Here is a 13248-nt window from a genome sequence, read left to right as displayed (position 1 = left end):
AGGAATCAGATCAATCTGCTGAGAGCTTTATTAGTACACTAATTGAAAAACAGATAAATAAATAAAATGGTGAGAAACATGTGTGACCATGTATTTTTAAATGTAATGAAATGTCTTGTTTCCAGTAGTTGCCCATTACTCTCCTGTCAGTTGTCTGATTATAATACAAACTAGCTGTTTGTATTATAATGTTACATCAGAGCATCTTATTTTATTAGCTGTGTGTTTTGGAAGTGTCTCCAGCTGCCACAGTGAAGTAAAAACCCCAACTTTCCCCCTTAACTGTAGTTTAGAGCAAGTATGTTACATAAAAAGTAGAGTGCATGTTCCTCAAATTCTGACTTAAGTTCAGTACTTTCCACTACTGCATATGCAAACTAATAATGTTGTTTATTTAACAGTTCTAAATATTGCTTAGCTAAATACACAAACTGTAAACAGTACTTACTCTATAGTGGCAAGAAAAAGTATGCAGACCTTTTGGAATTTCATCGTTTTCTGCATTAATTTGTCATAAAATATGATCTGATCTTTATCTTTTAAGTCAAGAGTAACAAATACTAACAAACAAATAATGTGGCTAAAATAATAACATCAAGAAATTCTAATCTTTTATGTCTTTTAATGAGAAAACCTCATAGTGCTAGTTAAAAAAATATGTGAAAGTATTTGACCTCCAAAAAGCTAATTGGAGACAGGACAGGTGTTAGTATCAGTTAAGAAAATTAGTTTGGTGTGGAATAGAGCTACTAGAAAAATGCTCTTATGTGAGCCATGCTTGGCCAAAAGGAGCTTTCAGAGGATCTATGATCAATAATTGTTGATTTGCAAAAAGCTGGAAAGGGTTACAAAGTGATGTCAAAGACAAGAAATTCACCAGTCTACAGTTTGGCAAACAATCTACAAATTGAGACACTTCGGGACTGTGGCTACTCTACCAAGAAGTGGGCGGCCAGTCAAAATGACCCCTGGAGCATAATGAACACTCATTAATGAGGTAAAGAAGCAACCCTGAGAGACAAAGATTTGTAGGAATCATCGGAACATCTGTGTTCATGAGTGTACAGTAGGTAATCATGAAAACATCCCCATCGTAAACCATATTGGAGGAAACATCCTGATTTGGGCCTGGTTTGCTGCTTCAGGGTCTGGCCAGCTTGCAGTGATTGAGGGGAAGATGAATTCCCAAGTGTCCAAAAAATTCTTGAGTATAATGTGAGAATGTCTTTACGTCAGCTGAAACTCTGTAGAAGCTGTGTGATGTTACAGGACAATGACCCAAAACACAGAATGGATTTAGAAAAACAAAATCCACTATTTAAAGTGGCCAAGTCAGAGCCCAGACCTCAACCTAAAAGAGAAGCTATGGAACGACTTGAAGAGAGCCACGCACGAGCCGTCCAAAGAATATGACAGAGCTAAAGCTGTTACAGGAAGAATGGGCTGAAATTCATTTAATGACGAATGCAGAAACCCATGTAATAGGTAAAAGGTTCACATACTTTTTGTTGCCACTGTATAAGCAGTGAGGTGAATTACTGGAAACAGTCAGCTGCTAGGAAAATATGTAAATGTACTGCCTGAGTTAGAGCAGCAGGAGGCAGAGTTGATCTTACTGATCCACAATGGCAGCGCTGCTCTCGATCATTTTTATCAACAGCATCATTGAATTACTGATTAATGTGTTGGAAGAACATCCCACTGACCTCACCGTCTCCATCCATGAAATAAAAATAGGGGGCTGGGGGTGGGGGGTGGGGACTCACTCACTTGCTTATGGCTCATGGAAAAGGAAACAAAAAGTCTGGGAATCCCGGTAAATAAAAGGGGACAACCCCCCAGGGAAACATCACGTGTCTCACTTTATTTGTAATATGACACTGAGGTGAGGGTGGAGGTGCTGTGTGTGGGCGTGTGTGTGTGTGTGTGTGTGTGTTAGAGTGTGTTCGAACATACGATACCAGCGATGAAGCATAATGAAGGATGAAAGGATGGCGAATGTGAAACCAAACCTCCAATGAATGTACGAGACACTGGAGACAAGACACCAGGTAGGATCTTCATTTACTTAATTATTGATTTTATTATTTGCATTCATTGGAGTTATTTGTATTTATTTTATTTACTCGAGTCTCGTACTGAAGTACAATTCTGAAATACTTCACTCTCCCCTGCACTGAATGTCATAGAGAAACATTGGACTTTTTACTGCACTACATGTTGACAGCTGTGGTGGATTCACACAATATAAAAGATATGAGGCGACAATAGTTTAAACAAATTCTAATTACTGCACAGCCACTACTCTTTACAAGCTCTTCTCACAGTCTTCATCAGTGGATGAAGTTTGCTCAATGGCATCCTTAATCTCCAAAGTTAGGTTTAGTTTTTTACTTGTATATTTGACCAGATTAAGGACTAGTTGCATAGCAACAATATTAAACAGTATTCTGCATAATGTTTACTTTTAGTTTTGATAATTTAAATTCACTTTATGTGATTATCTAGTACTACATTTAGATGCGCCGTCTGGTTCCAAACAGTACTGAAGCACAGTACTAACAGTCAGTACAGTTTTGAAGTATTCCTGCCATAGCTGAGTACCATTTCATGGTACTTAAATGCAAACATTGATAGTTTTGCATGATGGGTACTTTTGTTATTTTAGTTTTCTTTGAAATAATACTTTAAAATATTTTAGAGCCATTTTGTGTTATTTCTATTAGAGTTCGAAACCAAATATTAAAAGAATTTGAGAAAATTAGCTGGTTTGCAAAATAAAAAGTGAACAGCTCTACTGCAACAGTCACAGTTAGAGTCAGTGCCTTGCTCAAGAGCACGTCTACCACAGATAGGGGAGAAATTTTACTCACTCTCTTTTTACTCACTCTCTTTCCCAGCCTGTCGAGACGTCCAGACAGTTGTACAGTCATTTTAACATAATTGTCTGTACGTGTAAACTGGTCTTACTCATTACAGTTGCGATGATGTTTGTTTATATATGGCAAACCAGAGCAAAGCCACATAACAAATCCAAATTACTCCCACAGTCTCGAAAAGGATATGTGCGTTTTCAACACACCCACATGTCTCTGAAGGGCGCACTTTTTTTTTCCAAATCCATCAATAACTGCTGCTGACGTCGTATTTTCTCTGGGTGGAGATATTGAGCATCAAAACATTCTCTCATTAAGAAACTATACCCATAAAAGGTTGCTTTCAAAGACTCTCAAACTCCAGCATAATACATGCATGGAGAACTATGTGTGCTGTGAACTTTTAGCTTTGAGAAACAAACATTAAAATACTCAAAATTCCAAATGGAGATTGGTATGTGAGAAAATCCAAACTACAGGACTAATACAGGGTATTTTGGGAGTTGTGGGGGTTGTGTCTACTTGAAGGGGAGCATAAAACTGGACTTCCCAACCCCCTTATAAGGCATTTCCATGTGAGTGGGAGGGTGGAAGTGGACCGAGCGATGCAGGATATTCTCACAGGATGTGATGGCTGGGCAGCAGCCGAAGCCCCACGATGTAGAGGGAAGAGTCAGCTGAGAGGAGGTTTTGGCTTGTGGTGTGTGTTTAGTTACTATCGATCTGTGTGTGGGTGTGTGAGGATGTGAAATCAAGATTGTCAGGAGGCACTGAACAGATTAGTCATCAGCTCAAAGTGAGGTAAATGTTCAGCTTTATAAAAAAAACACTCCTGTGTGTTGTTGTTGTTGTTGTTGTTGTTGTTGTTGCTATTGCATGGTAGAAGCTTTAGACTGGACGCTATGTGCTAGAAAATGTGTACCATGTGAAAATGACAGCGATGAAAGAAGTACTTAGATCCGCAAGTACAAAACACCCATTGTAAGTTTACTCAAATTTAACTCCAGCTTTAATCCACACACAGGCAAGTCTTATTTATTTGGCTACGACTTTGCAGAAAAGATTTTTATATACAATGTTTGAAAAAAGTACTTTGTCAACTTCTAGGTGCAAGTAGATTTGTACGTTATCCTGCCTGGAAATAATCAAACAAGTCCAGCATGAATTATTCATTGTGACATTGATTAACTTGACTGACTAACAACTCTTTAGACAGTTTTAACTACTCTATATACAAGACACCGGTCCGTCTCATGAAAAGTCAGAGGAGCCTGGAGGTGAATGAGCATAAATTTAAAAAGAAAAACGTCTTACACACAGAGTTGGATTCACATTTTTACTTTAATCTTTTTTTTTTAAAAATAAAATAATGGATTATTTTACCTCTTTGGGGCCTCTTACAGGCATTCAAATTCAAACCATGTGAGAACTTTCTCTCTTTTTTTTTTTTTTTTGGTGAAACTGCCAACAAATCACGATGAGGAGCCAAAGCTAGACACTGCTTTTTTCAGCACAAAGGCTTCGTAGCACATCAATCAGTTTAATTCCAATGTATTTGATTAGTCTATATGTTTGCTAAATTGCTGTGTTCATCTAAAAGGTGACTGTAGTCGTCACAGACATGTAGTGGAGTAAAAAGTACAACATTTATATTTAAATGTAAATGAGTAGAAGTAAAATCTGGCATAAAATCGAAATACCCAAGTTACATGTGATGCAAGTACATCAAAATAGCTAAAAACTGTTGAATGTTGAAATCTGATTTTTGCCTGAGGGATCAGTTGTTGAGTTTTCTGGCTGCTTTTATCAAACTCTAAACATTTAAAAGCACTTTGTAAGTAAATTGCATGATAACCCGGCACATTACTTTGCAGCAGCTGTGCAGCATTTTGACCACCACCCCTAAACGTATGATGCCTGTGCTTCATGCAGCACCGAGTCTTTTTACCTACTGGGAGATGGCATTTATTCACATATACCACAAGAGATTGAAATCTTTACAGAACTGAACTGAACGCAATCTGAGGAGAAACACGTCTTTATGTGTGGGTCTTGAGAAAGTCTCGCAGACTTTTTCTACGTGAACCAAAGTAAACCATTTTCAGTTCAGAGATGAACAATAAGTTGATGCTTAAACTTTGTCGCATTTCTAATTTAAAAATACATTGGTGCTATCTGCTAACCTGTGGTTAGCAGAAGCATTTCCATGTACTTATGATTGGCATGGGTACTTACCATTACTATGACACTAATTACTCCCACACTGTCTGCCCTCCAGCATTACATGTTTTCTTTTGCACAGGGGAACATATCAGGAAACATTTTAGCAAGTTTCCGCAAAATAACAAAGCATAGATGTTGTGTCTCGTCAAAGATGACTCATTAAACCCCGACAAAACAGTCTTTGACTTTTTCTGTTTCCAAACAATAACCTACAGTACTGAATTGATTACATCTACTAATGGAAACCCTTTAGCTCTGTGTGCTTAGTCATCCTTTCTCAGTCCTACCAGTTCAGCAGCTGTACACTCTACATGATGTAGTAGTAAAGTGCAAAGGAGAAATGTAAGCACACATGTAACAAAAAAACCCCTTTTTGTTGTGCATTTCAGTGCATAAATAGCATTGTCATAGGTCAGCATGTCACACAGTAGGTAGGGCTACTTCCCTCTTCCTTCCCCTTTCAAGTCATATCACCTCACAACATGCTTCCTGCATTCATGTGTGTCTGACTTGTGTGATCTGGACTTTCTCTGTGCTGCAGCACCATGGCCGCCTTCCAGCTGCTCTTCCTGCTGTTGGTCAGCCGCGTGGTGGCATCGGCACGTCCTCCCCGCCACGTCCCTTCATGCCGTATTGTAAGTAAAGCCTGGTAAACAAAGACGCTTTATCTAGTTGTTCAAAACCAACACTTTGGTGTTTAATTGCAGACTTTTATCTTCAGATTTCTGTGTGTTCCTATAGAAAAAAATTTTAAATATACATTTATAAAAAAATGCTAAATATGTGTGTGTTTTCTCATCTGATGTCAGTTTATTTTCATGAGTTGCCCATGGCAACTAAAATGAGGCACACAATCCCTCAGCTGTTCAAGATATTTTCAGATTAGGTACAGACAGATTGTGACCTGGGTAAATCTGGTTTATTAGTTTTGTGCTGCCACAGGAAGTGATTTTGTTTCACAATACACTATAGAGACCAACTGAGTCTCGAGCAAGTCATAGTGTAAAGTACTGTGATAACCTTTCCTTGGAGTTTCTGACGTATGACGATTTAGTTTTACCTCATCGTGCAAAGTGTCTGCAGTAGTTCTCATTTGAATTATGCAACAAACTTGAAATGTAATACGAATCAATTCCTGCGAACTGGATGATTTCCTTTTCTCTGGAAAGACCAGCAGCTGGGTAGATAAACTTCCATAAAATGACTGTGGACATTTAATCACTACAGAGCAACACTTCTTGTACAGAGACTCCATTCAGTGAAAACAACTCTGCACACACTCACAAACGTCCATTAAAACCAAACTCGATTAACACATAGAGGGTGAATTAAAAATGGGACCTCTAGCATGACACAGTTTCATGTCAGCTTTTCTAAAAATAGCTTGAGACTGAAACTAAAAGTGCGTCACTTTGGTCAAATTTAGTAGCTACTGTTTCTATAAATAACCCATCAATCAGGGTTCAATGTTCAAATATGTTTGGTGATTGTATTTAGAAAATGAAGTATTTTTTTGTGTGTGTAAATTCCAAAAAGGAGCATAAATTTGGAGGTGCCACACGTAATTTGTCAAATTCAGAACACTGAAAGATTAACATTAAGTAAACCTAACATCATTTGCACAAAACAGGGATTCAGGTGTGGATTTTGTCCACCATCTCTTACACTGTAGTCAGTTCTGAAATATATGGGCATGTGAGTATTATTTTAAAATAGACTTGTAACTTAAGAGTGTTTTTTTTTTTTTTTTTGTTCCTTGGAAATAGTAGTCATGTGCTATAGTATTACTGTGACTAAATGTGCAGTAAACGGCCTCACACATGAATCATTATACACACCACGCCTGAAGTTCTATTACACACGGCCACTGGGGAAGGATCATCTTTTTTCTGATGATGCTTTAATATTAATATACCTGACTTGTTCCTCAATGCTTCCTAACAGATACAAGATTTTTTTACATTGTGGAATAAACCATTGTGTTTGTTTATAACGGGCTTGTAAACAACAAGGAATGGCACTCGCAGGATACCACAAATATGCCAAGAAGCTAAGTGTACTCGGTGTCTGAGAGAAAACAGAGGAGACAGTTTTATGACTTGTTTTTGGACAGTGGGGGGGGGGTCTCATTCCCATATGGTTTCAATTACAAACTACACTTTTAAATATTTGAATCTGTTAAGAGTAAATGGGGAGGAGATGATGGCAATAAAAAAATAAAGAGTTTTTTTTTTTCCCAAAGTTTTCTTTTTGCTGAAGAACACACAGACTTTCCTTGAGAGTACACTAAGAGTTAAGTCATTTGTCAACGTTAACGTTTAAATTAATTTGAAGAGAAAAAGCCTTTGTAAAAATGCCTTTTTCATCAGAACAACTCACCATTGTAAACCTCAGAGGACTGTCTTACTGCCAAGAACATCGACTCTGATACAATGACTAATAAATCGACTCTACGGTTTAAACATTCGGTCTGTGTTGTGTCATACTCAGGCAGTCCTGGCAGAATGCCGACATAATCAGACTGATGTGTTTGTCTTTGTTCGTAGGTCCAGATGGATGCGTTATGCAGGGACCTGAACCTCAGAAGTGTACCAGCCAACGTTCCTCACGACGTCCAAACCCTGGACTTTTCTCTTAACCAGGTGCAAAACCTCTCGCAGAAAACTCTTGCATACCACACCAGCTTCCACCATCTGAATTTCCACTCTAACAAGATCCACTTCATCGAGCCGGGACTCTTCAGAAACATGACTGACCTAAAGGTCTTGGATCTGTCAAAGAATCATCTGAATGTTTTCGCCCGCTCTGAAATCAACATTGGGCCTCTTACCGCCATAGAGTCACTTGATCTTTCAAGCAATGGGTTGTACACAGGCATGTCGGACTATTTCCTGGCAGACTCCCCATCACTAACGAACCTTTCCCTGAACAGCAACAGCATCACCAGAATAGCACAGAATACTTTCAGTGGATCACTGTCCTTACAAAAAATCAGCCTACACAATAATGTCATCTTGGAGATTGAAGATGGAGCTTTCGACTCCCTGCATCATCTGACTGAACTCGATTTGTCCAAGAATTCAATCACGTGCATCACAGACTTCAATCTCTATAATTTAAAAGTGCTCAATCTCAGCAAGAACAGCATGGAGCTTTTCCAAAGCGTAAACTCGGACAATCCCTACAAACTTCTCTTTCTCGATCTGAGTGAAAACAAAATGCCTTACTTTCCTTTACTGCCTAAAAATAATGTGCTTAAATATTTGGATGTTTCACGAAACCGACTTCAGAGCATCTTGGACAGTCCTGATCAACAAACAAACGTTTCTTTAAATGATCTGATATACCTGGACATGAGTTACAATCAAATTAAAAACATATCAGAGTCCTTTTTTACCCACATGAAATCCCTAGAGGTCCTGAACATGAGTAACAACTGTATTGGCTCGTTTTCTATCACTACAGGAAGTGTTCTACCGAGTGTGAAGATTATCAATCTCAGCTACAATTCACTGCAGAGCCTGACATTTGAGGAAAACACTCTGCAATCAGTGACAACACTCTTCTTACAAGGAAACGACCTCACCACCCTGGACCACCAAGTGTTTCAGAGGCTTCCAAATATCAAATATCTGCAGCTCCAGAAGAACAATCTGAAAGTCTGTGCCCCAGAGCGAAACCAACAACCAACGCCAAAGCTGACAATCCAAAACCACCTGGACCCCAGTTGTGTGTCCTTTACCTCTATTAAAAACTTGCAGTTTCTGTACCTCTCTGAAAACAATCTGCTCACATTGCCTGTGAATGCATTTGCCAACACGCCTCTGGAGTTACTGGACTTGTCCCTGAACCCAGGCTTGGATATGGACAAAGATTCCCTCTCTGGTCTTGAGCATTCCCTGGTTCATCTATTCCTAAGAGAAAACAACATTTCCTATCTAAACACACACTTGTCCACCCTCAGGAGTCTCAAACATGTAGACCTCTCTGGAAACCAGTTGACCTCCCTGCCTACGTGGAACAAAGAGTCTTACATTGAGTCGCTAAACCTGCAGAACAACAACCTGGTCGCCCTTGAGGACAGCACCGTGCTCACTCTGAAGCGCTCGTTGAAAACCCTCTACATGGGCTCCAACCCTCTGAGCTGCTGCAAGAACCTTGGCTTCCTCCACATGCTCCAGAACTCAGCTGTGGTCATTCCCGACATTGAGACGGTGACATGTTTTCACCCTGAGTTTTCAGAGCCGGTAAACATTGAGAAGGTGACAGAGGAAATGTGTCATACAGCAAGGACCCAAAATTACATCATAGTTGCTCTATTGACGTTGTTGGTGATGATTGTGTTGGTGGTGCTGGTTAAATGCCTCCGCTCGAGGAAACGGAAACGCAATAGAGGCTATAGAGCATGACATGAATGAACAATGCACACGCACTGACTCCCAGACCGTGAGGGATTTATTTATAGCTGGAACATTTGCAATTTCTAAGATGAAGGCTGGCAGTTTCAAAAACGAATGTAGTGTCTGTGGTCTCGCCCAAAGTAATTTGAAAAGACATTTGTAAGATTTGATTTTGGGTTTACCGCAGCCATTTGTTTCACTGTAGTGACTAAATCCAGATCATGGAAGAAGCTTAGGGGAGGAATCCAAAAAGCAACCGCAGATTGGTGGGCCGAGACAGCTGTCTATCAGGAAAACACAAAGCCACGAGGTGGCTTTTAGATGTGGTTTGTTTGCTAACAAAGACGATGGAAAACCATCAGTGGGTGTCAAGGTGCAAAAATCTATTTATGAATGTAGAATATAAGGGATGACAAAAAAAAAAAAGGCCAGAATTGGACTATTCAGCTTATCCTGTCGCTGACATGGCAAACAATGTGCATTGTTTGCCATGTCAGCATGTTTGCAAAATTGACATTCTTAACACAAGTTTATGAACATAAGCAGCCATTTGCCTGCTTGTATTGGATTTTAGGCCACATGCTAACTATTTGTTTACGAATGTAAAAGAGAATAATTCATCCTAAAACACCTCAACAATTTAGAATAAATAGACCAGATTGAAATGCAGTGTTTCTTAAGATTAGTTTGACTTTCTGAGGTATAATGTTTTGGTTTTTATTTTTTACTTTGTTGCTGAATTTTGGATGAGACCATCTGTGCCACTCATATCTTTGCAGCAAATGTGTCTCTACCTCTAGTGGTCAGTTAGCTTAGCTGAAGGAGCTGGAAACAGCTAGCCTGGCTAAAACCTGCATCTCTAAAGTCACTAATTACAAAATGTTGTTTCATTCAACTTCCTGTTACTTCATGGAGCTACGAAATGGTAAGTCACATTAATTATTGTTTGTTTAATCTACATGAGGCAGGCTAATTGTTTCCACCTGTTTCCAGCCTTTATGCTAAGCTAAGCTAAGCTAAACGGTTCACGCCTGCAGCTTTATATTTATCACACAATAACCAATGAGTGGTTTTAATCTTCTCTCAGACTTTCAACAATAACGGACACAAGTTTATTTTTGTAATAATTGTTCAAAGGTTTCTTAAAATAGAAAATATTGACAGAGGCAGACGATTATAAAACAAACAAACAAAGGAGAGAGTCAACATTTGTTCAGATAACCTACAGTGAAAGTTCATCTGAGAGTGGAATTTTCCTTTAAGCTAAAAATAAAGAAGACACTACACTGCAAAAGATCATAAAACAAAATGTTCTGTATTCACGGCTGTTCAACTATGGTTAGATGAAGTACATGGAGCCTGTGAGTCATGTGAGATGACTCCACTCTGTTCCAAGAGGGATCCAAGCTGTCCCTTGACCCTGTATGTAGTTTGCACTTTATATTTCCTCTTATCTGTGTGATGTATCTGTGACTGTTAACACTAAGAAGAGATTCAAATGATGTGACATTATTAAAATACCAAATAGGAATGTTGAAGTTGAAAAGTTGAACAAAGCACTGACATCGATAACTGTGATATATTATATGAATAAATTTATATTAAATCCAGCGCTGTCATGTGGTGGGCTACACTGGTCTGTCATATAAATGTAATGTGCTCCATTATTATTATTATTATTATTATTAGGGGTCAGATTGATGTGATTCTGTAAAAAATGTAAGCAATTTTTAGTTCCAGATGAAGGTCATTTTCTACAAGTAAATAGTGTATTAGTGTTTGTGAGAATAACTGTACTTACACCAGCACATTTGAAGTTATATATTCTCATTGTTCAACTGATATGTTAAAATGTTATTTCAACTTTACTTTTCTCAATATTTTGAGATAATAATTTTTTCTTTTTGGTTAGACAGACATTCTGCTAATATTATACTTAATGATGACCTTTCTTGCTGGAGGTAAGCTGAGAAGATTACCACGTGGAAATGACATAGTTACTCCTTCAGCTAGTTAGAGTAGCTTAGCTTAACACAAAAACTGAAAGCAGCTGGTTTGGCTCGTCGTCATGTGCTGTAAGTGGTATCAATCTTCTCATCTAACCTTTAGCATGAACGCAAATTAGCATATTTTCAGTATAGAACTGTTCCTTTATATGCACACTGAATGATAATTGTCTTCAATGCATTTGATGAGGGTTAAGGAAACAACACTGACATATTAAACTGAACTTAGACCTAAACTTTGTCTCTTAATTATTGAAACCTGTAATATTATGTAATATCATAATTCTCTGTTGTTTGTTGTTTAATGTAGGAAATACATTTACATACATTATTTACTAATGAATATTACTGAATTAAATATATTCACAACTGTCCCAGAGCACAAACAAGTCATGTGGGATGATGCATCATCTGACATACAATACAGCATAATACACAAAGGACTTATGAAACATGTGCTGAGAAATAAAAAATAAAATATTTCCCTCTGAAATGTAGCAGAGTAGCAAAACAATTTCGCTTAAAACGAAAGTACAGTATGATTACTAACTCTACTCTCCAAACAATATGTTAATTGATATCAATAAACTTTACGCTAATATTCACATGGTAAAAATAGATTTCTTATCACCTTTGTCGTGGTGCAATTGGATGGGCCATGTAAAGTGGGAAATTTCTAATCTTACCACTACGAAGCTGTTCTCAAACAGTGGACAAAGCGGTGAATTCCAGTGATAATTGTGAACTTTCACTTTAACGTGATATGCGTGTCAATAAATAAGATTAATGGTAGCCATTTTCATATGACTTCCCCTGACCTGTCATGTGTGCCAATAAGCATAGAGCAATACACACAAGCTGCTAGGTAAAACAAAAGCTAACATTTCCATTACTACTTGGCTCCTACTATTTGCATATTACAGTGGGGTTTTTTGAGCTCATCTGTGTCTCGGTTGAAAGTAATAGTCCCATATATTGGGAAATGTGCCTTTTATGTCTTCCCATAAAGTGAATAAGTATATTATAAGTGTTCCTTTGAGGGGTCAGTTCACTAAAAATACAGTACAAGTTTGTGTTTCATAGGTAGAAACTAGCTTTTCTGCAGAATTACTGCAGCAGACAGACGTTTATTGGGTTTTTGTGAACTTTTAAATTCCCATTTTGTTGCTATGTTGAATCAGTTTTTAATTTGATAGCTTTGACCTTTCTCCAGCCTTTCTCTGCAGCCTTCATGCTTTCCTCCTGTGTTTACATTTGGATTAAGGTGTTAATGTTGAGAAAGTTTGGCTGAGTATGAGAAGCTTTCACTGTCAGCCTTCAGTGACTCAGATCCTCCTCCCCTCTTCCCCTCTTCCCCTTATTTACAGTCCAGGGTGGTACAGGAAATTGTCGAGGGCCGTCCTGTTTTAGATCAAAGGGGGGAAAAATCCTCTTTATCACTGTCAAGACAGGAACGGGAATCTTAAAGATTCCTGCCAAAACATTCAGACAGAAATTGACTTTTGTCTGGATAATCAAGCACTGCATTGGTTTTTTAGCATAGCAGTACGTAAGTTCAACACATCCCGTTTGATTTAATGCTGCGCTGAATCACACAGTTCAATCACTAAAAGAAGATTTGGTTTAATTTGCGTTTTAGGAAACCTGTCCATCCCTTAAGAATATTTTCATAGTTTTCTTGATATATATATTGGTTGGAAATATATATATTTTTAAACTAATATCAGAACTTGAAGGAAGGAA

At 38.2% G+C, this 13248-nt stretch overlaps 1 protein-coding gene across 2 annotated transcripts; it reads left to right on the top strand.

Moving 5' to 3' along the window:
* The first annotated feature begins 1943 nt into the window (after positions 1–1943).
* lrrc32 (leucine rich repeat containing 32) lies at positions 1944–11741 on the top strand. 2 transcript variants are annotated; one of them, XM_026372836.1, is made up of 3 exons: positions 1944–2051; positions 5641–5734; positions 7646–11741. In XM_026372836.1, the coding sequence occupies exons 2-3, from the start codon at positions 5645–5647 to the stop codon at positions 9506–9508; spliced, it is 1953 nt and encodes a 650-aa protein (XP_026228621.1). In that variant the 5' UTR covers positions 1944–2051; positions 5641–5644; the 3' UTR covers positions 9509–11741. The 2 variants fall into 2 exon arrangements, with proteins under 2 accessions (XP_026228621.1, XP_026228620.1); XM_026372835.1 differs by lacking the exon at positions 1944–2051 and adding an exon at positions 3458–3677.
* The last annotated feature ends 1507 nt before the right edge of the window (positions 11742–13248 follow it).

Source organism: Anabas testudineus, chromosome 14 (genome assembly GCF_900324465.2).
Source record: "Anabas testudineus chromosome 14, fAnaTes1.2, whole genome shotgun sequence".
NCBI lineage: Eukaryota > Metazoa > Chordata > Actinopteri > Anabantiformes > Anabantidae > Anabas > Anabas testudineus.
This window is presented reverse-complemented; position numbering and strand designations above follow the sequence as displayed.

Bases quoted from the DNA above. Each gene is read 5' to 3' on its own strand.
- lrrc32 (XM_026372836.1), top strand. From the start codon at position 5,645: ATGGCCGCCTTCCAGCTGCTCTTCCTGCTGTTGGTCAGCCGCGTGGTG. The intron at 5,735-7,645 runs GTAAGTAAAGCC...CTTTGTTCGTAG, and splicing joins ACGTCCCTTCATGCCGTATT to GTCCAGATGGATGCGTTATG.